Below are 27,875 nucleotides of genomic sequence, written 5' to 3' on the forward strand. Positions count from 1 at the left end.
TCCTTTAAATGTTTGACTGACAAATAACACCATTAAACGGTCTTGTAGGATTTTCATCATTATCACTGTTGTATCCATGATCATAAAGATCCTATCTACAGTTGTAAAGGGTCAGTATTCAGCCACTACTGGCAAATTTATGGTGATGTTTGAAGGATTTCTTTGTTTCCTACTCAGTAGGAACAGGATATTTACCAGGTTTATATCATAATGACTGCTCAATATCATATAGCTCCATCTGCCAGAAACAATCAATCAAACATCAATCAAGAAAAATCACAGCGATTGTTTTCACTCAAGATTTTGAGGAACTAATTTAGAGGAAATGTGGAACAGTGTTCCACCAAATTCACCAGCTGTCCTGTATTGGATGGGCACAGGAAGAGAGGGGCCAGTAGGGTTCCTTTCAACAACTATCTTAGGCCCAATCTCCCTGTGCAAATGAGCAAAGCTTTGGGGATTTCTGGCTTTGCATTCCATAATGCTGCAGAGACTGAGCGCCTCACAAAGCCTGACTGCAGCAAATTCCACACAATGGAACTCCTCTTTCCCTCCCTGACTCACTCACACAGTCGCTCAGTCAGACCAAGCCACCGTTTGGGGGTGGGGGCTAAAAGGCCTAAAAGGGAAGCAAAAGAAAGAGAAGGATGGCCTGCGGCTGATCACCAGGTAGCTGAGCATGCAGGACTCCAAGAACACGCTTGAGGAGGGTACATCGTAAATGTATCTGCTTATCATGACCATTACCAGGCAGAGCCATGCCTTGCAGGCCAATCTACTCGCTGGTTACACATTCATACCAACCCCCACTGCACTGACTGTTCAGCCCTCCTGCACCCAGAAACACAAAATTCCACTCATCATCTGGACACTCAGGCCAAACTCAATAGGCCATGATTCATTTCGCCCAAAAGAAGCAGCCACTGAACTTAATCTAGTCCCACACAGAGCAATGGATTCCCAATAAACAACGCATCAACTGCATCTCTAAAAATGTCTCTGCTCATGTGCAAATCTTTTAAATTTTCTGCAAACAATTGTGATGTGAATGTAGTTTCATACTGTTCATCTGCAGTAATTGTGTGCAAGTAACACATTCACCAGAGCACACAAGAAACCAACTGAATAACAAAGCACATTTGAATACCAGCCTTATTCTAGACTCACATCAATGAACAACAAAAGACACTAACTTCACTTCCACTTCATGAGCTAGTGCATTGACACGTTTAATGCACTGACACATTTACAGCCGGCATACTCCCTGTTGCCATGGAGTCACTCATATGTTTGCAATAAGGCTTCACTTTCACAATGTTGAAACACATTTTTGCCTGGTGTGCTAGACCATGTGATGGCACATTCAAAGTACCATGGATAAATCAACTAATATACTTATGAGAAAATAGTAACAAGTTGAAGGTAACAGCAAAGATGGCTGTAGATATACTGACTTGTGAAATGCCAAACCCTTTGTTATACTAAGAGCTTACTGCATGTCATGCCAAGACAACAAGACTTGTCATGTTAAGACTTCTTCTTCTTGAGCTTTTAAGGTGGTGGCATCCATAACCAAGCACAATGGAGTTGGCATCAAGAGCGATGGATTCATATCTGATGTTGGCAAAATACAGCTAACAATGTGAAAGTAATCATGTCTCCAACTTAGGAAATCCCTGAGAAGGGATTCAGGAGTGTCGTTACAGAGAGGAAGAGTAATTTACTGTCATGCCTCAAACACAGAGTCCTCAGGGAGAACAGCTGAAAAACAAATGTAGGCCAGCAAGAATTGAAAAAAAAAACTTCCCATGTTTCTTGGTCCAAGTGCCATGTAGAAAAGCTTTGGCACAAAGCCAGTTTGCAGTACTACATGTGGGCCAAGACGTTTTTATTCTCAGCTGGCCCAGAGGAAAGGACAGAAAAAGAGATGTTGTGAGGTTGAAGAATGTGAAGACACGAACATTCACCGTTTGAAACTGCTCAAAAAGAACTGTCTATCAGGAATTTGTTGAAAACCAAAGAAGAGCATGCATATCTAGACTGAGATTATTCATGGTTGAAATACTGGCCCTGAAGTCATACTTATAGAAGGATCTCAGAGGGGAAGACATGGTAGAAAAGTGTACATGACTAAACAAAATGTAAAATCGAACACAATCACAAATGGAACTGACTGAAGTGAAGTGAGCAGTAGATAGATATATAAGAAAATGTAAATAAATGGAGAGTGGATACTGAAGTAAGCTTTGGTAGCCAGCGTAGAAGAAGTGCACAATTGCATTAGCTTTCAATCACGCTTCCAACAAAAACACAGCACCGTCCCGCAGCACTAAGGGCTCATGTAGTGGATCATCTGACACTCTTACGGTATGATCGGTCGAAGAGGAAATTCCTAGTCAGAGTGTGGCATGCTGCCAGGTGGAAGGAGGAATGCAGCGCCTATACAGCACTTACCTCCAGAGCCTGGCGAGGCGGGTATCTCCCCAAGTGAACCCAGTGACTTCAGAAAAAAAACTCTCACATTGTTCCCTATCCAACTATTAGCCGATTCTCTAGACCTGTCAAGGACCAAAGGAAAAGCTCAAGGGTTGCAATTGCCTAAACACCAACCACACACGTGAACGCATGCATAAGTTCTCTCTTTCAAAGGACGTGCTTTTAATCCACTCTCTCTGACTACTGTGTAATGGGACTTAATGTGATCAGCCGCTGCAGACAGACCACATACAGCAAGGAGACAACTGCTCCTCACATTCAGACTTTCCATCACAACAGTTCCTGGGTGAGTTGCAGTTCACCGTATGAAGAGTTTTGCCACCGCGGAGGGCCGGCGATGTGTGGAGCATTTTATGTAGGAGAACGGAAAAGGCAGAGCAGGAACGGCATTCATGTCCTGACATGACAGCGGAGCGAGGGGAAAGGCGACAGGTGGCTGCAGCTTCAAACCCCCGCCAGCATGCAAAGCTTGAGGAAACCACAGCATGCTTGCCTCCTCTGATCAACCCTCCAACAGACTTAGAGGCATCCTACAGGGGACCTAAACAATCCCTTCATTGCTGTGGAGGAAGGGTGGACTTTCATCTTTCCTTTGGGGCAAGGCTGGGCCACGGGTTCCCTTCAAGGCTGCGGGCTGCCTGCAGATGTTAGAGGACAAGGCTAATTCTGATATATGCTGCTGCGGCTGCTGTGGTTAAGGCTGGCTCTGTTGCCCCTTTGTGCCCCTGCTGACTGGCTGAATGAAGCTCTTTATTTGTGGGGCTGCATTATGAACGTCGTGAAACACACGACAATATCGCATGGGTCAATTAAAGACAAGGGGTGGCACATACTTGGGCTCTGTCACTGTGGCTCTTACAGCCTGTCGCTGGCTACAACAAAAGGCAAACTGTTTGGCCGGCTGACCTTAGTGGAGTGCTCCTGACATCCAGGACACATTCACAAGTGCTCAACAAGAAGGTCGCATTTCTTTCCTTTAATCCCAGATAGAAAGTCAAACATAGAGTTTAACCCATGAGACAAACCTTCTCCAGGCTCCATGATAGCTTTTTTGATCTTGAAGAAAAGGAAGCAGCAGACGGGATGTGGATGATGTCTGTATCTCAATGCAGTGCAAAGATCCATCCTCGAAAGTACAATCATGTTCTATTTTTTCTTCTTCATCCGGATATTAACCTGACAAGGGTTACCCAAAACCTGACCTTGAGTGAGGGTTTCCCTTGGAAATGGAGCCAGCATTTTCCCCAAGACACGTAACACACACCTGATGGAAGTCCGCAGGAAAAGATTGTGGCTTCGATAAAGCCCGTTTGGCCACGGTCTGTCACTTGCAGTCCAAGAGCATGCATTTCATTAAACGTCATTAAGCCATGACTGCATGAGGGAGATGTTAACACTTGCTGTGGTTCCACATACAACGCTCTCACGCAGAGAACTCTATTGAACAGCCTAACCCTCCACATTACTGGTGGCCGACTTCACCAGCTGTGACCCTAAAACCTGTTCCCTAACCCCTACACACCACTGCAGCCAGCAGCTGAACTCATTGGCAGGTGTCAGAACTTTCTAAAACTTCCAAAGACATTGTAATAACCTGTGTATTGCCATAGGATATTGCCACTGGTCTTTGTCTTCATTTCAACTTTATCCTTCAACTTAGCGACTGAATATATATACATATATATATATATATGTAAAAAGGCTTTGAATAGGCTGTTAAAGTAAATGCTATCAACTAATAACATTATAGCCTTAGCAAAGACAGATGTGGAGAAATGTAGCCTACAGCAGGAGCATTCGTTGCATTCATGTCTGGTGTGCCCGGTGGGTTTTTCCCGTTAGATTAAGTGATAGGCTACTTACAGAATGGTAGTCTGAGGAGAAACTGCTGGTACGGTTTCCAAGTTTAGATGCATACATCTCACGGTGGTTCGGAAACATAAACAGCGACTCGGACAAGAAAGTACAAACTGTGGTCCACTAGCAATCAATAACAAAGCCACCGCGAGTAGAAACGGAGAAAAGAGCTGGCCAGTCCACAGCGCCATTGCTAGGAGTGAGCCGAGCAGAGCACAGACCGCCAGCTGCCCCTCTCACCGACTAACATCGACTCAGTTATTGTAAAGCTGAGGAATTCAGCTGAGAGAGAGAGAGAGAGAGGGAGAGAGAGAGAGAGAGAGAGGGAGAGGGAGAGAGAGGGAGAGAGGGAGAGAGAGAGAGAGAAAAAAATAAGTGGGGCAGTATGTTACAGTCCCAGACAAGGGAAGCCAATCAGAAAGCGGTGTAATAAAATAAAACGGATGCTTGCAGCGCGATGTGGAGCAGAGTTTTGGATTCCTTTTCGATGGCACGTAGATTATTTTGGACTGGGTTGTTGTTGAACTGGACGCCATCCAGTTGGGAGTTTTCAGTTTAGATAAAACACCGAATAAGAACATCGGTGTGTCCATAACCTAAAGCTATGTTAATTAAAGCAACGAGCCGCTAACATCACTGTTAAGCACCGTGTCTGTAGGCTAAGTTACACGGTGTTTAGTTACTGCCTTTGTAGAACGTCGGTAATTGCATTAAAACAGAAAGAACTCAAACGATGAATACATCTTTGACTTTCAATCGATAATGATTGAACAATACTAATTGTTATTCTTCCGCCAAACAATATAGCCCCTAGTTCTTTAACAGTCGCTAAACAAAGTGGTTGCTATGCAACACATAGGTACCGGTATGAGTAGTGATTGGCATTTGAATGCTGTCACAAGTGTGCGTTTATTGGGTATTTTACGACTATCTCGCCAACCAGAAGTGACAAACGGAACTATCTGATAGCCTATAGACATAAACAAGACTTGCACAATGTGAAAACACACAGTGAAGAACATCTAAACATCTAGGCCTAGTGGTTCTCAAACATGGGGGTCGGGGCCCTCAAGTGGGTCGCGAGATGATTGTGTTTCCCAATCCAGTCCTCAACTAGCCTACCGCGCTGTCCTGCAAGTTTTAGTTCCAGCTCTACTCTTGCACACCTGGTCCAATTAAGGCCTTAATGCTGATTGGTTGAGCAGTAAGAAAAGATTTACCACTAGAATGCAAAGTGTAGCCTTTAATTGGATCAGGTGTGCAAGAGCAGAGCTGGAACTAAAACTTGCAGGACAGAGGGAACTTGAGGACGGGATTGGGAACATTGAGTGGGATAAGAAAAACATTTGTTTTATTATTGTGTATTTTTTCTGATTTTTCTCTAATTTTTTTTGCTTTTTTTCTTGAGAAATTTTCAGCTACCAGGCCTCTTTTGATAATTGATCAAATGAAACAACCTGGAAAGAGGGTCACAAGCCAAAAAGAGTGAGAACCACTGATTTAAATAACTCTCCAGTGGTCAACATTATATTTCCAACCCTCACGTTTTGGAAAAATTCCCTGACTTACATGAAGTCATTGTCAACTCTCACCACCAACATCATTATTACACAACACATGCCTCAATGTAGCCTTTACTATAATAGTTTGTGTTTGCTGACATCTGCTGGTAAATTTAGAATTAACAATGCTCTGCAATATCAATACATCATAAACCCATCAAAACAGAACCATTCTTTTCTTTATTCAGAGTAAAATGGGTCAACATCCAGAATGACAAATATTGTAATGTCAGCATTCTAAATATGTGACCTTTGTGTTCCCTATAGATAACCAGAGATAACTTTTTTCAAATGTGTACCAACAAAATCTGGTACCAGCTTTTATACTGGAAGCAGTCTGGGATGTAGCATAACCAAAATAATGAAGGTGAAGGTAAAGTCACCTAGCACAGTCTCCTGTAATAATTACTGCTGCCCAGATGAGAATGTGTGTCAGTGATTACTGCCAAACAATCCTAGCCATTTTTTCCAGATTCTCTCCAAAATTCATTTCTGACAGCCTACTAGCTGATGTTTGTTTATTTGCTGCTCATTATGCATACACCCTCCTGATTGGCTCATTATCTGAAGTTGGCATTCCGACTCGGTGTGTCATTTCACATGCCCGTCCCTGATTGGCTGTATTGTGTGTGTGAGTGGGTGTTGTGGTTACCGTTGCTGGCACATTGCTGTTTTATTGTCAGCATCTCCACTCCGGACAGCCTGGCTTTTCTCATGGCAGAAGTGGCACGAGGACAGCCAGACAGACTGGTGCACCGATGAGGACAGAAGGCATTGTTTTAGTGCATGCTGGGTTACACACACAATCAACCAACAGTTTTTACTGGCTGCAGAAGAGTTATAGGGTAGTATAGCAAAATGTTGCTATAAGGAGACTCATGAAAAGGTGTAGGCCAAGTCGTTTGACTTTCATTCATTCATTCATTCATTCACTCACAATACTCACTCATAATTGCATGATGAAACATGAAGCCTGCCTGTCATAGTCTTCTACAGTATAATCATCATCATCATTACACTTGCAGTCATCTTGATGATTATCCTATCTGTATCATCGTTTCCGCCACTTGTGTGACAATAATGAGCAAAAATGTTTGGCAAAATTTCCGCTCCTCCTCTGTCTTTCCATTGATTATATAATAACCATAATCATCCTTTTCCAGTGAGTGACCAGCTACTGACCTTCTCTTGCCACTTGAGTACTCAGATACCATATATGCACAAATATAATCCCCTATCTGTTTATTTTGCTGACTGTATGTCAAACTGATGCTAATCAGATGCAACAAGGGAGCAAATGATTCCATATGTCACATCTCCCAAGAGAGATTATTGCTTAAACTTGCTTCAGTTGTAAATGACTCCTTTCCAACTACATGGTTTTAACTGTTGTTGCTTACAGGTTCAAACATCAGCGTAATTATTCATTCTGCTATTTCACCTATTGATTGTCATTATCATTTTTTTTATAAAGAAAAATAGAAAAGTAAATGATCATGTCATTCCCTACAGCCTCACACCTGCAGACAACTGTATAAGAATGACTTCCATTGGCTTCCATTCTCATGCATGCTCTGATGAACGCCACTAGGCCAAACATTAACATGTTTGTTTCACATGGCCAAAATAAATTGGTGAAATAAAGATCTGCCTATTTTGTAAGATCTGTGTGTGAACTAACTTTTGCCTTTTGGATATTGAACTAAGAGATTGGGCTGAATTTGCAATTCCATATCAGTTATGATATCATACAGAATTATAAACTGAACTCTACAATTTAGGATTTATTTATCTAAAAGAAGTGAATAAACCTCACAGTCTGAAAAAGCAACGTGGGATCTTGTCAGCTCACCACCTGACCTGAAGTGTGAAGGGTGGGGCGGTGTGGATATATTCACCAGTCCCTGGCTCACTGCTGCACAGTTGGAGTTAGTCCAAGTGGATGAGTGGGTCTCCTCAAGGCAGTAAGTTGTGAAGAGAAAAAAGTCTGACTGTTGTTTACACATATGTGCCTAACAGCAGCTCAGAGTATCCAGCCCTTTTGGAAAGGATGGGGGGTGGTGGGTGTTCTGGAGAAGGCTCTGGGAGGAACAATGGAGCAGCTTTTAACCCTCTCACAGGTAATTGGGAGAGGGTTAAAAGCTTTGCTACATGTGTTTTGTGGATTTGAAAAAGGCCTGCAACCGTGCTCCCCGAGGTATTCTGTGGGTGTTGCAGCGGCATCATAGTGCTGGAGCTGCTGCTGCAAGCCTTTTCTTCTCCTCCACACTGAGAAGAGCCAGTTCAGGTGGTTGGGGCACCCGGTAATGATGCCTCACTTTGGAGGTGTACCAGGCACGGCCGACTGGGAGGAGACCCAGGACAGGCTGGAGGGACTACATCTCCCAGCTGGCCTGGCAGCTCCTGGGGCTCTGCCAGGAAGAGCTGGAGGAAGCTGGGGAAAAGGACACGGGGGCTTGCCCTGATTCTGGTGTTCTGGTGAAGTTCTGGTGAAGCCCCCATACTTCTTCCTTTAATCGTCTGTCTGACAGGATCTCCTGCTTTTCCTCTTGTGGTCAACAGAAGAAGTTTGTCTGGAGAGTAAATAAGTTGGAGGGAAAAATTTCAAGCCTGGATCTACCAAGTGAGGAAGGGAAGCTGAGCCTCAGTCTGGGCGCTCTAGCAAGCGAGCCAATGAGAACTGCCATGAGCAAACTCCCACAGACAGAAACAAGAGGCTCATGGCAATGAATGATCATCCAAAGGTCATGATCCCTGCCTTGAAGAGGCCAAGAAACACCAACAATATGAGGAAGCGTACAATGGCTGTGACTCTGAGCATAATAAGAACGAGAGAAACAGGGAGGAGGACAAAATCATCATTCCTGATCTCAAGAGGGCAAGAGAGATCGAGAGCAGGAGCTCTCTGACTTTTCCCTCTTCATATTCAACATTCCATTCATTTGAAAAACTTCTTCAAATGAAACCTTGTTTCTTAATGTACTTTTTGTAAATTGTGTGTTTATCATTCTGTTATTGGCTAAATTTAATTTAGAATAGGAACAACCTCCAGTCTGAATTGCATAGAAACAAAGAAACGGCTGTTAACTCCTGGAGGTCTCTTTTGTCTACACAAATGGTAGTTACAAGTATTTTACATATAGTTCAATGTCTACATAGGGAATAATGACAGGGAGAGCAGGGTTAAACTGTGGTAAACTGGCCGTGGTCCTCAGAAGTCGGTGGACTGACAAGATCGAGAGCGGCCAGAGCGCGTTGTTTGTGCTCTGCACCACAAGAGAAATCAATGCAGCTGCAGGGCTGAGGCCTGAAAAGCCCATTGTGGGATTTAGGTAGAGTCAAAATCAATCTCTCACTCCGCCTATCTCTTTACCTGCTTCTCTGTCTCTCCCTCCCTCCATGTCTGGGATTTCATCAGAGACTGCAGGATTTTCCCTCCCTAAACCACTACAACCTTGCACTTTACAAGTTTCTGCTGCACCTTCAAGTTTGGTTGAAACTTTCCAAGGAGCAATGTACTATGGGTTGAGAAAAATAATAATAATAAAAATTCCCTCACATTTCTTTTTAGCTTCAAATCAATGATGCAATATGGTTCAGCCATGGTTTAGTTTAATAGTTTGGCTGTTGTTTACTGCACCTATGTGTGGTGACAGGCTACTTACTGAATAGTAGAGAAGAAACTGCTGGTATGAGTTCCAAGTTCCAAGGTTTAGAAACAAAACAGTGGCTTGGACAAGAACATACACTCAGTAGACCACTAGCAATGAATAACAAAACCAACACAAGCATGGCAGCATTATCCCAGGCACTTTCTATGGGCCTCCCACGCTGCTGTCTGTCACCATTTGGCCCTGTGCATTGTTTATCTGTTCTGTCCAGTACCACACAGTCAGGTCAGTAAGGGAAACCATAACAGTTGCTCAATGTACAACTGTTGAACGTAGCCAGGGACAGTCACAGTGGAGAGAGAGAGAGAGAGAGAGAGAGAGAACATTAAATTGAACATAGTCCTGTAGCCTTAAAAAATTGCATAAACTGGATTATCTAGGCTAAATGCCATTTAATTGGCTGCATTTTCAACTTAATTAAGAAGTTGGCCAAACAGGTAATTCAACCAAAATGTTAGTCTGCGTGAAATTGTAGTTTGTTATAATTGTTTTCTGTTGTTTCTGTTGGCACTGACTATAACAAAGGATATAAGGGCTAAACAGTGTGAGGACCAACAGGGAATGGCAACATGTCAATAACTTGCCAGTCAAAGTCAATAGTTAACATTATGTCCAAATCTCACATTTTGAAAAAATAACCAGACTTTCATCAGCAGCAGCACTGCACAGCACAAAGCAAAGCCAAGTGGTGTATTACTGTATAATAATTTGGGTTTGCTGATCTCTGCTGGTAGATGTAGAATTCATTTAATAATAAAATAATCTAATTAAATTAGAATTAATAATTGGGTCATTTTATGAAACTGAGCCCTAATGGTTTCTGCAGTATAATTACATCATGAACACAAAACAACAAAATAGTAATTTTACAGGCCTGTGGCAACACATTTTTTTTCTTTATTCAGAGTAAGATGTGTCAACATCCAGCATGACAAAAATTGTACAAAGTTCACAATTTATAAATGAAATATCACAGCAACTTGTGATCTCACACATTTATAGCAAAATTAAAATGTCAACAAATCCATGCTGTGTAGTACAAAAATAAATCAAACTTCAGTTCCACAGAGAGCACAATAGTTTATACAAAATCCTGTCTTTGTTAATGATCACTGAAATCAATCTCAAAATGAATCGGTTCAAATAAAATAATAAACTCTGATGAATTCACAATAATTTATATGAAAAGTCAGCATTCTAAATATGTGACAACCTTTTTGTGTTCCCTATAGATAGTCACAGATAACTCTTTTTTCAAATTTGTTATTTATGTACCAACATCAGATGAGCAGCCGGTTTGTGCTTTAAAATCCCTTTTCCATTTTTACTGATAATGAGAATTAATTCAAAAACTGGTACTAGCTATTACTCTACTGAAGCATTACTATATTGGCAAAAAGCTGCAGACACGATGCTGTGGAAAAAGGCGTATGCAGTCATGGATGATGGATAGTAGAGTCCTGAAAGAGGACAGTAAAGTACAATAGATGAGTTTCGATCAGGTGAACAACAAGCACCTTTTGCATTAGCTCTCAAAAAAGGCAAATTCTGAACATGATCGCTAACAACTAGCACAACAGAACGGAGGGGTGCGTACAGGCAGGCGTGTCACCCCTGGGTGTAGCACCCCTCAAAGGCCTTGCTCAGTAAAACAAGCCTTCGTTTGCTTCTGCTTTTTTAAAACCTTGAATTGATTGACTATTTAATCCTTTGTACAGTGATTAGATATAAAGTGCTGCTGGGGGATAACTTCATCTTCCTAAAACATAGCAAAAATGAAAGAACATCATTGTTTTTACAGTTGATAATAGCCTACAGTATAACTGCTATGGTTATAATCATCCTCCTCTCTGATTTCAAGTCCCTGTTCTTCCTCCACACCTACAGTGGCTACTATAGCAGTTCGTTTGCTCCAATCTCGTGCCAAAGAGGTCACCTGGAAAATTGCACGCCGCCGCACGTAAGGATAATATCTTCAAGGACAAGTGCAAATAGTCTACTGGCACATAAGTGGGGACAGTGACCCTGTAAGTCCCGCTGTCATACTCTATAAATTCTCTTTACAAAACCCTCTGCGACCCGCCGCTTAGGCTCTCAGGTACTGCTTTTAGTTTCTGTAAGAACATCAAAACATGGAAACGAAGGTGTCCCTGTGCAAAATCGTACAGAAAGAAAGTGGAACTCATATACTTTCGCTTCTAAAACTGAATGTCCAAGTTTCCTCCTCCTTTTTAAAAAGACTTTTTGTATTAAAAGATTTGTATAAAAATCAATATTTTACATAGGCTATATTAAAAAGATTCATGTTTCCCCGCTATGCTTATAAACAAGAAATTGCATATACCCAAACATTTTTTTTCCTTTTGCAGATTGCATCCCATACCTACTATAAACAAATGATTTAGTTATATTGCTGAGACATTTCTTGATTCTAGCAACAGAAGTCTCGAAATTGAACAGAATTGATACTAGAAAGGCTAGAATGTCGTCTCTATAGGTTATCATTTCTATTTTAGATTATGTAGAGATGGGCATGGTGAACATGCATGCACCACACAGGTGTGTTGCTCTGGGAGTGAGTTGTCTCTCCTAGATAATGGGATTTCCACCATCGGGTTTCCGTGTAATGATGTTTACAATAAAACTGTTCATACATACATTCATACATACGTCAGGTCAGTTTCCTCTCCAGATTCATTTACAGCACCAATTAAAAAATGCCCCCACCTACAGCTACAAACCTTTTTTTTTTCTCAAAACGAAAGACAAACATTTCTCAAGCATTGTCAGAAAATAAAGCGATTCACAAACCAGTTCTTGCTATTGAACAATCTACACGCAAGAAGAAGGGAAAAAAAACAAACATCTAAAATCATCAAGTCCAAAATCATCCAGTGAGGAGAAAAAAAGAAGTAGCTTCCTCCTTTGTTCGTCGTTTTTTCATTTGTTTTTCACTGTCCAGTTCAGCTTTTTCATCTAAAATGCTTCATTGTCAAGCAATAAAAAGAACTCACGTCCTATAATCATTAGCTTACTGTTCAGAAATATACACTAAAAATGTGCATACATGAGCAGCTAGAAACATTACATGACACTATGTCAGCTCATATGAAAACGTACAAAATGTGAATGTCCTCAAAAACTATTTTGCTGTTTGCTCATTTTTTTTTCTTCCTCAAAGCAAGACCCAAAAGGAAAAAAAAAGAAATTATCATGAGGTCTTTCTAAGCATAACACCTCTATTTTTTATTTTTTTTGAAAGAACAGAATTGAAGATATATAACACTATATGATAAGTTACTGCACCGAACCGAAGGAGATAAGACCGTCACTGCCTGTTTGTCTGTGGATTTTTCATATGCCAGAAAAAAAAAAAGAATCTCCCTTTGTCTGCTGAGCGGCTACACTTGGATCCCTTGGACAGCTTGCTTGATATTTTCCAACAGGGCTTTGTTTTCCGGGCTCTGGTACTGGTCTTGGTTCGTGTACATATCCGTTAGAGTGGTCACGTACGCGTCGAAGTTCTGCTCGCTGATCGGCTCCTGTGGGACCAGTCAGAAACAGAGGAATTAGGAGGAGAGAGGGAAGAGAGGATTCAAGATGTCCTGTAAAATCTTCGTATCGGATGTCTCAACTATCAAGAAGAAAGACTCAATCAATTAAGCCTAACTGTGCTTTAAATACATGTGCAGGTACATCTCAATACATGAGATGTTAAGGAGGACCAGGGAGTGGAATGGTTAAAGCATCAAAGACACTGGAGCTTTATCTTCCTCACAACATTCAAAGTAATGAATTCACACTGCAAAGTGTCTTCAATGAGACTCCATAGATATTCAGTTGATTTTGTTTCATGCTTGGCCCTCCATCTTACTAAAGCAAGTTCCTAAAATGTGATTTCAGCAAATAGTACCATGTGTTATAAAACAAGCTCTCTCCACTCATTGATGTTTGCAGTTACTAGTATTATAAGATGAGATTAGCCCGGAGCACATGCATACAGTATATGGGTGTAAGTTCATGGCAAACGAGAAGGGGGATGAACATAGGAGACAAATCAGAGTCAACCAGAATGAAATACACAACAAAACAGAAAGAATTAAATAAGTCATTCTCTTACTCGCTGGTGCAACTGTAAGCAGCTGTTATTTCTAATGGGAGCCTCTTTGTGTGCCAGCGGTTTCTATGGAGAGGAGAGGTGGTGAACACAGTTCCATTAGCTTGCTTTGAGGAATGGCCTTTCCATGTGTCACAAACACTAAGGTGCTATTCTCTCACTTAAACACTAGGTGGCAGTCTGATATACAGCCACAGAGGACCTGTAAGGCCTGTGAAGGCAGTAGCTGGACATATTGTAGCATACTGCCAACATGAAGATATGAGACATCAAAACATACTTTGGAAACAAAACACGACACTGGGCCTAAGACTGAATCCAGTTCACAGCATCCGAATGGCCTTTTGGTATGGTGAAGAAGTATAATTTGTAAAATTCTAACCGCTTAAATACGTTTTCCTTTAATATTATAGATTTGTTCTATCTGGAAAATTGCTTGAAATATCAGGGGAAAATATGATTACCAAAATTGCCTTGCCATTGAGCCAAGGACGATTGACTGAGGAATTCATTTATTTCCTTGTCTCTGCATGTTAAATTATCCGCTATGCGAGAGAATGTCATCAGTGAATGGCGATAAGGACGGGCTAAAACAGAAGTAAATAGGCCGTGATTCCAATGAAACTGTTAGCTCTGGAATTGAATCATTCCCCACTTCTCTTGAATAGACTGTAAGGAAAAAATAGAATGACGGCGTATGGAAATAAGCTGTGTGAAGCACATTGATGTTTAGTCAATAATACTGATTATACTATACAGAACACAGGTTCTCATTCCTCAAAAAATTGTCTTATATTCAAAATGTATTATAGAACCAAAATGGTGATGAGAGGACAATGTATTGTTTTGAAAGTTCAACGACTTTGTATTATTTATAACTATGATGATGAAGACTTGGGTTTCCTTGTTTGGCCTAATGGAGATCAATTGGTATGTAGCAATAATTTCCTTAGAGTTATTGTCATCTCTTCACCACTGTGAAAAACTACATGTCCAATCAAGCCTCATTTCACAACTCCCCCTTACAGCTTGGAAAGACAAGCAACGCTCTACATTTTAGGCTAAGCATGCACAATAGGCTGTGGCTAAATACACAAATAAATGAATTAGCTGGTGTAACGTTAGGTTTAGCTATGTTCTGTAACTTGCCGGCTTGCCGTTCCTGGTGGCCCTTACCATATGAGGGAGCTGGACATTAGCTAAACTGTTAATCAGTGACTGGCTGAGGTTGGCCAGCTCATGCAGGAGAGATTCATTTTGCTGTTCAATCACCTTGTTTTCCTCCTCTATGGACTTCAGGTTGGACTCCATTGTTGTAATCTGAGGAGAGGAGGGGCGGACGGCATGATGTTACAGCAAAGCTTTGTACACACAGGCGAGCATACACCGTGGTGCATTCACGACTGACACAGCTACACACACACACATGCACACACACACACACACACACACACACACACACATGCATGTCACTGAATGCACCATCAGATCAGAGATATGTGCCACTCCTGCCTCGATTTACCTGTGTTCTAAGTTTGATCATGTCTGCTTCCACTTGTGAATTTGATTCACTTAAATCTTTGATTTCTTCATCCAGCTGTTTGATCTCCTCTTCATGCTCTAGTCCTAAAGGGAAGGAACAATATGAGCATTGACACATTAATAACAGCCCTCCATCATATCTCCAACAGAATATTAGATTAATAGTCTTTATATTTGCACTGAACTAATCACAAATTACATAATATGACTTTGTAGCAGAGTTATGAATTTGGGTAGAAATTTGGAGTCGCTATCTTCACCTTCATAATAGAATTGCAGCAGACTGTTTCAGCTAATCAAAACTGAATAATATTACAGACAAATAACTTTACGATCCCATCAGATTCCTTTATGAACCCTTGAGATTCACTGCAGTCCTGGGTGAAGTGTGAACAAAATATTGCAGATAAAGGCTGAAGCGCAGAAGCTGTCTGGCTCAGATGTTATGTGTTTGATTACTGCCAAGCAAAGCCCAGCCCTTCTCTGTCAGACTGGAGCCACTCTCCAAAACTCATTATTTACAACCTATGCCTGATTGGCTGTTTATTTCAGGAGCTGCTCATTCTGCATACACCCTCCTGATTGGCTCATTATCTGAAGTTGGAATTCTGACTCGGTATGTCATTTCACATGCCCGTCCCTGATTGGCTGTATTGTGTGGGCGAGCGGGTGTTGTGGTTACCGTTGCTGGCACGTTGCTGTTTTATTGTCAGCATCTCCACTCCGGACAGCCTGGCTTTTCTCATGGCAGAAGTGGCACGAGGACAGCCAGACAGACTGGTGCACCGATAAGGACAGGAGGCATTGTTTTAGTGCATGCTGGGTTACACACACAATCAACCAACAGTTTTTACTGGCTGCAGTCTATAAATTCATTTTTTATAGACTGCAGTCTATAAGTCTATTTTATTTATAGGGCGGTATAGAAAAAACTATTCCATCAATGTCACGGTTAAAGCTTGGTGCATCAACTGGTCGTCATGAATCATTGCTCTCCATCAACTCTTGTCAGTTCCACTGTAGGTGCAGAAAGTTAAACCAAATCTGTCCTCTAGGTTAAATTCCACTAGTCCTTCTGTGAAGCTTTGTGCTTTATCCTTGTCATAAAAAAGAGGTTCAACCCTACTGTTGGGATAAAGGTGCATTCAAGACAACACAGGATTGAGCAATATCCAACCACTGAAGTAGATGGAGAAACAGCCAAGAGGGCGGTATCAGCGTGTGAACCTCATCTGTTCAGGTCATCCCATCTCAAAAGCTCTAAATTCTCTTTAAAAACAGCACAACACCCCACTCAGTTCCCTAGACCCACCTCCGATGTGTCAGGAAGCTGCCGCTGACGTGCCCCGAGCCGTCGCACCCCGGCGTGGGGCAGGACATCCCGTCCGTCTTGCCCGCCTTCCATGTGAACTGGATGCCGTTCAGGTAGCCGTCCTTTTGTCGCTTGGCCGCTATGGGGCATCCCGACGCGCTTCTGTGGGACGCGTACTTCCCCGTCACGTGACCTTGTCCGTCACAGCCGGGGACCGGACACCTGGGTGGACAGAGTGAGACGGTCTCAGAGGAGATTCACTGCCATTCGTTCATTCATCACCTTCCCCCTACTCACACATTCAAAACCCGACACTGAAACTTGAAGCCTGACTGTCATAGTCATCTATAATGCTGTCTTGATTATTTGGTTAATCAACACACAACTGTAATCATCTTGATGATTATCCTCATCATCACTGCCACCACTCGTGTGACCATAATAAGCAAAAATGTCCTCTCCTCCATCTCATCATGTTTTGATTACATAGGAGCCGTCATCCTCTTCAGACAGAGTGACCTGCTGCCTCTCAGCTCCTGGCTCTCTGACATATAGTGCATTTGCCCCCCGAGTACCAAAACACCATCTATGTGCAAATTTAATTTCTCCGTATCCCTCTATCTATCTCTTTTGGTTTGATATAAACAAAGATACTATCATCTTATTTAGACCTGTCCCAGTGGCAGCCTTATCACACAGATTTGGAACGCTGACGGTGCATCAACACCAGTGCTAATCAGATGCAATGAGGCAGTAAATGATTCCAAATGTCATATCTCCCAAAACGGATTATTGCTAAAGCAAGCTTCGGTTGTGGCTGTATCAGTCTTGTCTCTGCAAACAGCAACTACATGGTTTCAGTGTTTCTGTAACATCAAAATGGGATTCAAGTTCATGGCTTTTGACTGAGAAAACGATACATGGATGGTCTGGGATATAAGTCTCTGTCTTTTTTGTATTGTGCTATAATAATAAATGCTATTAATTATTTAGTTTGTAGTTTGTAAGTATGACGGAGACCAATCTTGCATTCATGGAAACCTTAACCCGGATAATAAACAGGTTTTATAAGTTTGAATGTCTCCCTTTGACCACAATAAAATCAATATATCAATATAACATAAGCCTGAACTGATGTTGCATCAACAGAAAACAATGACCAGAAGTATATTTATTTGGCTTTTTTCACTGAGAAATGGCTCTGTATGAAACTGCATCCTGTGTAACAAAGACTTAACCACAAAAATATAAATATCTATGGTTATTATGGGCCGCCGAGAGCATGTAAATAAAAGCTGAACTCAACTTGCAGTTCCGTGTCAGCACAATTATTCTGTTAACATTAATCTGCAGCCCTCTGCCTCTTGAATGCGGTTGAAAAACTACTGCCAAAGACTCTTGCCACTCATATCGAGAAGGTTTTTCCTGCAATTATCTCACCAGACCAAACTGGCTTTGTCAAGAATAGACACATGCTTTGCGATGTCTGTAGGGTCTTTAACAGAATCTGTTCTCCCTTTCTCAATCCTTGACCTACAGAAGTGTTCATCTCTCTCAATGGCCAAAAAAACATCTGATTTGGTTGAATGGAATTTTCTTCTTTCTGTCTTGAAGAGATTTGGGTGGTGAAAGATTCATATCCTGGGTTAAGCATCTCTTTGGCGTCAGTCCAGACGAATACCTTTAGGTCAAAATATTTCTCCCTTTGATGGGCAAATGAGGTGTCCGCTCTCCCCTCTACTTTGTGCTTTTCATCAAGCCTCTATCTATCACTTTCTGTTTGCTTGGTGGCTATGAAGGGGAATTCAGCGCAGGGAGGAAACGGGTTTCATCATGTCCATACTGAGGAAGTTTGGTAAGAGCTTAACCTATCCAAGATTGAGTTGCTTCCCAGTAAAAAGCTGCCCAGAATCTCTCATATGGCCACTTTCCATTAAAGGTTTTTAAAAAGTCATGTAAGTACTTTGGGGTCGTTGTAACAAGTACTTATTATTAAACTCTACTTGAATGTATGATTTTGATCGGTGGTCCCATCTGCCCTTGTCCTTCGCTGGCACAATCATCAAAATTTATATCCTCCCTAAATTTTTATTTCTATTCCACTGCATCCCTATTGTTATTAAAAAGTCCTGTTTTCACAACTGTGTAAAGAAATCTCCCATTTCATTTGGAATGAAAAAACTCCCAAAATTAGAAACAATTTCTTAAAAAGGCTGGAACACATTGGTGGCATGGGACTACCTAATTTTCTGGTACTGTTCACAGGTTGCATCAAATCACAAACCTGCCTAGTTACAAATTGAGGGGGCATCATGTCACCTCACCTTTTAGCTGCTCTTTTATTCCTTTCATTCTTTGTCATTAGCATGTATGACAGGTGATCTAGTTGTAGTCTTTCAAAATGTGGGCTAAGACAAGAAAACATTTTGATTGGCCAGGTAGAGCTTTTCTATGCTAAAAAAATACTTTTTTCCACCCTCTTTGATTGACTGTTTATTTGAATTATGGTCTTGTAACAGTATCAAAATAAAGAAAAATCCTTTTTATAAATGTGACAAGCAACAAGTTACAAGTCCATAAGTACATTAGCACTAAAACCTTCACTAATATTTGTTCACACTCAATCCTTCAGCCAGAGGGGTAAGATCTTATGCTTGTGACCAATCTCGCTCTTTGGACGCCCCACTAGATCGCCTGAAGTCTGCTTGAGAGTTTAAGGTGTAGCATCGTCTTCATCTCTCTAAGGTCAACCTAACCAAATTGTTCCCCAGCACTGATCCACTATGTGACTGATGTAAAATGCTTCCTGTCTCTTTGGGGCACATGTTCTGGCATTGCCTTATGCCATCCATCTTCTGGACTTCCATATGGCAAAATTATTTATCAGGAGACAATAGAGCCTGACCCAATGATTGCTATATTTGGGGCACCAGGTGAGGACAGTCCTCTCCATGGTACCGCTTGCATGGCAGCCACAGTCTCCCACTCACACTATGCAAATTAAAGAAGTTATGGAGCACCTCGAACTAGAAAACCTCAAATTCACATTATGGGGATCTACTGAGAAATCCCAGAGGATTTGGCAGTCCTCTCTAGACTATGTAGAAGCGAGGCTTTAAACTTCCCTTCAGCACTTCTCTGTTACATCAGTAACACTTAAATCACAGCAACAAAGAGGAGTTCAATGGCAGCAGCAATATTATTTTGTATGAGTGTACCTTTGTGCATATGTCTTGTTTGTCTTGCTCTTTTACATTGTGAAATACTCAATAAATAGATCTGCAAAAAGGACATTAATTTCTAGTGAAGACAGACTGATTCATTCTTCCAACACTGTAAATGATGCAAAGTTGATGATTAACATGGTGACACAGGTAAGCTTTTGTTTTAAACCATAATGCACTATTGTTCAATTAACCCTTCACCAATTAATTCTTGTATTGTTGTCTTTTATTGTCTCTATATCCCTGAGAGTGAGTTCAAATTCTATATCCAACGAATTTATCTAATCCACAAGCGAAACTTGTTTCCTTGATGAGTTTGACATCCCTTTCCACCCTTTCCTGGATGCTTTAGGTCCCTCTGGTGCTTTAGGTCGCCTCTCAACGCTGAGGATGAAGAGAGCTATCTGCTGAGTCTGATTCCAGGAGTGTTACTCATCAATCATCTTCCATTTATTGCAACAAATTCTGGAAAGCTAGTTGTCATCAAATCCTCTCACCCACACCTTCCACATTTTTCCTTCTCCTTCTCCACCTCTCTTTTATTAGTTAGAACACAGGCTCAAAACTTTTTCAGGCAGTTTCAGCATGGGAGTCAAGCTAATTAAATCATACTCGTACTCTTGTCATGTCACAGAACCCAGCAGAAACAGATCTGTGACTGCTTTTGGGTCATGACCCTATACTCGAAGAAATACTGCTCTAGAAATGTCTTCACATGGTTCTGCTTGGCTTTCCCAGAACTCCACTTTTCCTCTTCCTCTGAGGGGAACTCCAGACACCAATTCAAGCAAACGCCGCAGCAGTGACCTGGAAGCCAAGCTGCTTCCCCCTGGCACCAAACTACTGTCCAGCTGAGAGTGCGGCGCTGTCTTCCATGCCCTGGTGGAGGTAGGTGGATGTTCTGGTGACTCCTGCTACTCCTCCTTGCTGTCCTGTGGCAGACAGGATCTCTTGCTTTTCCTTTTGTGGTTTTAACACTGAGGAACTTTGTCAGAGGACGAAGCGTGAGGGTAAAAGCTCCAAGCCTGGCTCTAGGAAGTGAGGAAGGAAAGCTGAGACTCTAGCAAGTGAGCCAATGAGAACTGCCATGGGCAAACTCCCAAGGACAGACACAACAAGACTCTCCTGACGATAAATGATCATCCAAAGGTCATGATCTCTGCCCTGAAGAGGGCAAGAAACACCAAGAATATTGAGTACAACGGCCGTCCCTCTGAGCATAATAAGAACGGGAGAAACAGGGAGGAGGATGAAATCGTCATCCCTGATCTCAAGCGGGCAAGAAAGATTGAGAGCTGGAGTGTGTTTACCCTCTTCATATTGAATATTCCAGTGAATTGGAAAACTTTTCCAAATCATACCTTGTTTCTTAATGGGTTTCATTCTGTGGATTCTCTAGATTTCGTTTATAAGTTAAAATGCCCATGTCTGAATCTCTCAGAAATAAAGAAACCTTACTCTTATCTCCTGAAGGTGTTTGCTGTTTTCCAAAACACAAGTGGTCGATAAAAGTATTTTACATTCATTTTAATGTCTGCAGAGGAAATGACAGGGAGAGGAGGAGAAAGCTGTGGCAACCTGTCCTCAGTCCTCAGAAGTCGGTTGACAAGACTGACAAGATCGAGAGCGGCCAGAGTGCGTTGTTTGTGCTCTGCACCACAAGAGAAATCAATGCAGCTGCAGGGCTGAGGCCTGAAAAGACCATTGTGGGATTTAGGTAGAGTCCAATCAATCTCTCTCTCCGCCTGCCTCTATCTCTCCCTCTCTACCTGCTCCTCTATCTCTCCCTACCTGTCTGCGGGATTTCACCAGAGACTGCAGGATTTTCCCTAAACCCAGTGCTTAATTTGTGCCGGATCCTGCCGTAACAGGATCTGGCACCTCGCGGTTTTGGACTACCTGCATTCCGGTACTTATTTGCGTGGACCCGGCACCTCTGGTGGCATGAAAGTTTGGTTTTTTTTTAGTTTTTTTGTCTGCCATGTAATAATCCCAGTAGTTGACTTTTCCTTTCCCCTCCCTTCCAAAAACCGAATTGGCTCATTTCCATATGAAGACAGGTGATTACCCTATTAGAAAGTAGCAGCAAGCGCATAGTAATCACGTCACATGAGTGAGCTGCTCTGCAGAGTGTGTTATGGTAAACTTCAGACATCGTCATGGCTAAAAGACGGTTGAATTTGCTGTCCATATTTTTGCTGTGTGGACAAGGTAGACAAGGTAAGTATGTTTTTTTTTGTTTGTAAACAAAGAAAGAGAAATAATTGAGTGTCGCATTTAGGCTGACTTCTAGCTGCATGGCATGACCATGACACGTTTTCTTGCTGTCATTTCATTATTCACTGACATTGTTTCCTACGTTCAAAATAGATATCCTATGAAAGTATTTGTGTTGAGTATTGATGTGTAACTACTTGAGCCAGAATTTGTCTGGTAAATGGTTGAAGCCATTGCAGTTTCCTTGATGTGTTTATGTATGATTAGGATGTCTCACAGCCCAGTATGTGGGCATTTTATGTTGTGCGCAGTGCAGTTATATCTTTAGTCCACTACTTGAAGGGCAGGTTTGTAAAAACCCATCGTTTTGGACAAAATGAGCATTATGTAGCCTATACAATAATCAAATATTGTTATAGGTCAGCAGTAGTCAGAGCTCTAAGGTGATATAGTCGGTCATTTCGTAATGTTTAGGCTGTTGGTCTACAGTAAGCTAAATGGCTGTACTGAGCACCACCGTGCCTCCAATGCACTTGTTGTCTTGATATGTTCCGGAACCTTTTCCCTCCAGACCGACTCGCGGGAACACCGACCCCTTGGTGTTCCGGGACCTCATCATTTACAAATTAAGCACTGCCTAAACCACTACAGCCTTGCACTTTAGAAGTTTCCCCTGCACCTTTAAATTTGGTTGGAACGTTCCACTCTTTATCACATTTGGTTTGCCTTGTCCAAGGTAATACTGATTTATATCTGCCTCCATCATTGCGTATCAAGGAGCAAAGCACTAAAGTTGAAGAAAAAATAGAAAATGTTCCCTCACATTCTAATAAAGCTTCCATGCTTCATTTGCAACATTTAAAAACAACGTATTGAGCGGGCGATCTGAAGAACTTGAAATGTGAGCCATTACAAAATATTCCACAAGTAATATTCAGAGCATTACTGTGAAATAGCACCATTAGTAGTAGCAGTAACACATTTTGCTATCAGGGTTTTATATAGAGACAGAAGACGGATGAGCGGTGTCCTACTGTACCTGATAGGCTCCTGGTCCTCCTTGTTCTCTTTACTGTGGATGATCTTTATCCCACTCTTCCTGGCCCGCGGACACCCTGAGAGACTGCAGATAAATGACAGTGTTACAAGTGTGTGTGCAAGAGAAAGGAAGGGAGAGAGTGGACGGGAGACAAAGATACAGAGAGAATGAGAATTTCAGAAATGTAGGGTGTGTGTGTGTGAGCATGCATGTGACAGCATGTGTGTCTTACCTTCTGTGTGAGGCGTAGTTGCCAGTGATATGCCCCGAACCATCGCACCCCGGTGTCGGGCACCTGGGACAGAAAACGCACAAACGTCTCAGGGCCTACAGCAAAAGCACAATACCTTGGGGGCAATGCAGCCCATATCTTTAAAAAAGGACGACATGCATAAAGTCTATAGGTTTTCTTTCTGTCTTTGTTAGATCCACTTCGACTTACTGTGAACTACAAAAGGTCACTTTAGACGGACTACAAAGATTTTTTGTCTTACAACTTCTATTAGATTCAGGTACAGACCTGCCGACACTAGCACACTATTATGGAGTAGGTTATTATGGAATATCACTCAAAAAGCAGTGAAATAATGCTCTAAATGACTCCATGTTTGGGCAGTTTGTCATTTCTAGTTGTACAGTGCTTTACATGGTCACTCTTTGTCCCTGCACTAATAGGGTTGACCTTATCCTTGGTAGAATGAGCAAAGGACATACAAATCATACAAAAATCAGTGACTCATCTCACGCCTTACTTGAGCTCTTGCGCGTTGGTGGCCAGCATACTTCGAATGCTTTTATCAGCTAAAGGACAACCTGAGAGACTGAAAAATATAGCGGTAAAACATTAGTTAGAGCAAGATGGCATGGGACTCCAACCACTGAAACACAACGCAGTTCCACAGCACGCACACACACACACACACACACACACACACATTTACACACGCACACACACACACACACACACAAAATATCAACCAGACAGGAAATGCAAGAAAGCCATGATGCAAGTGCAGGGAGTTGATATAAAAAGTTAACCCTCTGAATATTTTATATTCAGAACTACAGTATAAGTATTTTGTTTTCAAGCTTTGTCTGCTCTTTGCTGTATCCAAAATGTAGCCCATTGACTAAATGTTGTAAATAAACATATAGGGCTGCTTTCAAAGACAGGCTTGAACATAGTGCTAATCCTGAGAATCCTGTACAGTAAACCATGTTAGCTTCCTAGACTGAAATCATTCAGTCCTAGCAGGCACATCCCACAATGCAACACTGAGCCATTTTGCTTTAGTCTTCTTGTTCTGAATGGCAAATGCTTAGAGTGCTTTGCATTGTGGGAAAGGCCTGGGGGACAGAACAACATCAACCAAGGAGGCTTTACATATGGTCCACTGAGAAATAAATGTAGGTCTAGGCTTTAAAATGTCAGTGTATCCAATCCATAACTAATTTAATAATTTTTGTGTTGCATCATACCTATGTTTAGGGGTGTAAATTTGTCAATAGTCAAAGGGCTAACAAATAAGAGAAAGAAGCATTCTGCCTACAGGTTTTTGACAGCATGGTTGAGGTAAGCTGAAAACAATAAATCAGAGAGACTCAGTATCCACCAGGAGAAAAGGAAGTCACACCTTCGATGTGAGGCGAAATTGCTCGTCAAGTGACCACTTCCATCACACCCCGGTGTGGGACATCTGCCACCGGAAAAATAGATAGAATTATAAGCCCAAAAGGAAGGAGAAGAAAATGAGAAAATTACAGAAAAAAGGGTTTGTTTCTGTTTTTCTTTTTTGTTGTTGTAATGTTCATTTTCATTGTTTCCAGTTTAGCTTCACTGTCTGCGATTAATATTTTGGTTGTGCGCTTGGTTCCAGAGATCAGCTGCTGATATGGTATGATATCGAGAGCTAGTGTTGCGTCGTATTAACATAAAGCATCAAAATAGGGAAACCACAATGAAGCTGTCAATAGAAGCTACCATGGCTGGCTCCGAGATTAGTGTGGATAAATGGATAAAGCCGCTGAAAAAAATGATGTAGCAAGCCACTGCCAATAGCGCAGAAGGAGGGGGGAGAGAGAGAGAGAGGGAGAGGGAGAGAGAGAGAGGTGATGGGAGGGTTTCTCTGAGGTGAGTCTGGAGCGAGGGGGAGGGTGTGAACGAAAGAAGGAATTAAAAATAACACGAGGGAGAGAGGGAGGAGGAGAGCGGAGCATGGGTGGAGAGGAGGAGGAACAGCGGGACGTTAGGGAGGGGAGGGCTGGTCTTACGTTATCAGGTCCTTCTTGCTCTCCTTGCATTGGACATACTTGGGCTTGGGGCTGGGCATGTTCACGTCGGTGGAGTACGAGCGGTCCTCCAGCAGGTCGTGGAAGGGGTCCAGGTCGTCCGGCTGAGAGAGGAGGATGGGAAGGACAGGGGGGGGGGGGACAGAGGGAGGCAGGGAAGGAGGGGAGGAAGGAGGAAGAGAGAGTAGGATGAAGAGGCCTTTTTTTTTTTATTCTCACTCCATCATCACACATACGACATCTGGGAGTTAGAATGCAGTTTATTCACCAAAACATTATGAAGAGTTTCTTATATGCCTCAGGTCATTCTCTCTCTCTCTACCTCTCTCTCACACACACACACACACACACACACACACACCTCACAATGGCGGCGTGTCAGTTTGAATGCTAATGGTTGAGCCTCTGTGTGACTTTGTTGAGGCTCACCTGTCAGTCTAAGAGAGCTAGAGAGAATAGCATCCCTGGGAGAGAGGAAATAATGACTCAGTGCCAAGTGAAGAATGAGAGTGTGTGTGTGTGTGTGTGTGTGTGTGTGTGTGTGCGTGTGCGTTTGTTCATAGGGCATTCTTATGTGTGTGCTTCACTGCATGTGTGTTGGCACTCTCTCTCTCTCTCTCCCCCTAGAATTCAACCCTAATACAGCACAGTCTGAATCAGGGAGGTGGTTGGGCCCGCTCTTATGGTGCTTAAGCCGCTCACTAGATGGCACTGCGGTGTAGCCTCAGCCCGCGTGTGGCTGCTGTGTATGTGGGGCTGTGCTTTGTCTGCAGTGCAAGCAGCCAGGGCACGAGGGCTGTTGATGCAAATCCTCTTTCCTTTCTTCCATTCTCCCAGCGTATGTACAGTAATGCCCATAAAGAGACAGGTCCAGATACAGCCCAAATTATCCAGCATTCAAGCTGTCTTGGAGAGCACGGTGCTGGGTCAGCCAGCGAGGTTCTCCAATTATAGGGAGTGCAGGCTGAGCGGCAGACAGAAGGGGAGAACGACACATGCATACATACACAGACGCAGAGCAGAAAGTAGGCTAGGGAGGGAACGCACGGTATGTATACTCACATATACATGCATACACACTCACCCTCCCAAAGAAGCATGGGCACACACATACACACGCACACACGTATACTCCCACATAAATATGCACATGCTCTCTCTCACACACACACACACACACACACACAAACAGATGCACACGCGCATGCATGAGCCTGTACACGCAGGCGCACCCAGCAGTGGTGCATTGATTTCCAGCAGTTCTTTGATGAGATGAGCTATTCCGATTCCCTCCCAAGGTGCTACTTTGCATAATTCATTTTGGAGAAGAGCGAAATGTAAAAACAGAAAGCCAGCATGCGGGGAGCATGATCCAAAACAGTGCCAGATACCCCTGTGCATGGCAATGCTGACATCAATTAACATGCAGATTCATTAGTTTTCCCTCAAAAAACCCTAATATGACTTTCTAATGATTCCAAATATATCGGTGAGTCAGACAGGGAAGTAAGTAACCTAGAAGACAATCAGACGGCAATGCAAATGTTTGACTCGAAGACGGAATGTTGAGTCAGTCGCTTGGAGGGGGATGATTTGAGTTGGGGCACATGGAACAAACAATGTAGATATAGCATGCCAAGTGTATGGTATATCAGTCAGATTTCAACTAACTAACTATCACATACCACTGCCTTCATAATTATTGTCAACATCCCAACCACCAAGATCAGAAAACCACCCATATCGCCACGTATTAGTTTGACATCTCCCTTTCACTTCATCTTCTTTTTCTTCATCACCCATCATCACCAGCATTATTTCTATCTTGACCCCAACTATTGTCATCGAGACCATCTTAAATGTGATGATACATGGGGAACATTTTGAGGCAAAGTAGATAGACAATATGCTTTAAGCAGGGATAGGCATTGGCTGATTGGAAAAATTCAGTGTGTATAACATAGTGGATCTATAAGGCATAACAAAAGCATGATGATAGAATTAGATATCTACGCTTTCAAAAAAGTAACACATACTCATATAATTTTTTAAGGATAGGTAACCAATGTCTTTAGTTGATAAAACCTTTAAAGGCTGGCTCCTCTATATTTTAGGTACTGAATGATGATTTCCCCCCCCCCCCAAAAATGGATACATAGTATTTTTGACACAAATTGGACGGTTTTGGTCAAGCAGAGTTCTCTATCTACATTGCCTCCAAGCGTTGCCCGTGTAACCATGGCCTCGGGCCCCTACCCTTTTACCTCTTTCTCCTCCTCGTCTATGCGTTTGATCTTGGTGTAGTCTACTGGCAGGTCCCAGCAGTCGGCGGCGTCCCCCATGCCGTAGCAGCGGGAGCCCAGCAGGGCGGCCTGCCTCTGGGGGGACATGGGCTCTAGCGGGGTGAGCACCGAGCCCCCTCCGCCGCCGCTGCCCAGACGCTTGCTCATACTCAGGTCCAACGTACCGTTCTCATCAACGTCTAGGTTGGGACTCTGGAAAGTGTTTGTGCATGCGTTGTGCATGGATTTTGTGTGTGTGTGTGTGTG

The 27,875-nt window shown here is 42.5% G+C and overlaps 2 protein-coding genes across 3 annotated transcripts in view; both read right to left on the reverse strand.

The window, feature by feature from the left end:
* The window catches only part of LOC139663916 (peroxidasin), a 51,315-nt gene extending 46,771 nt beyond the window's left edge, over positions 1-4,544 (reverse strand). For both annotated transcript variants that reach the window (XM_071542702.1, XM_071542701.1), the window contains exon 1: positions 4,360-4,544. In XM_071542702.1, the coding sequence (XP_071398803.1) occupies positions 4,360-4,544 (185 nt within the window). The remainder of the gene's footprint in view (positions 1-4,359) is intronic.
* Positions 4,545-12,987: 8,443 nt separating this feature from the next.
* Positions 12,988-27,875, reverse strand: part of LOC139663913 (myelin transcription factor 1-like protein) — a 54,724-nt gene continuing 39,836 nt past the window's right edge. Inside the window, exons 13-22 of the mRNA XM_071542699.1 lie at positions 27,591-27,819; positions 25,309-25,430; positions 23,790-23,858; positions 23,270-23,332; positions 23,038-23,121; positions 16,558-16,779; positions 15,928-16,022; positions 15,226-15,329; positions 14,880-15,023; positions 12,988-13,128 (exon numbers count right to left, since the gene is read on the reverse strand). Coding sequence (XP_071398800.1) covers positions 12,988-13,128; positions 14,880-15,023; positions 15,226-15,329; positions 15,928-16,022; positions 16,558-16,779; positions 23,038-23,121; positions 23,270-23,332; positions 23,790-23,858; positions 25,309-25,430; positions 27,591-27,819 — 1,273 coding nt within the window. The remainder of the gene's footprint in view (positions 13,129-14,879; positions 15,024-15,225; positions 15,330-15,927; positions 16,023-16,557; positions 16,780-23,037; positions 23,122-23,269; positions 23,333-23,789; positions 23,859-25,308; positions 25,431-27,590; positions 27,820-27,875) is intronic.

This window comes from Centroberyx affinis, unplaced genomic scaffold (genome assembly GCF_046629955.1).
Source record: "Centroberyx affinis isolate AG114_WGS23_722 - 3 ecotype Tasmania unplaced genomic scaffold, CSIRO-AGI_Caff_v1 ptg004162l_1, whole genome shotgun sequence".
Lineage (NCBI taxonomy): Eukaryota > Metazoa > Chordata > Actinopteri > Beryciformes > Berycidae > Centroberyx > Centroberyx affinis.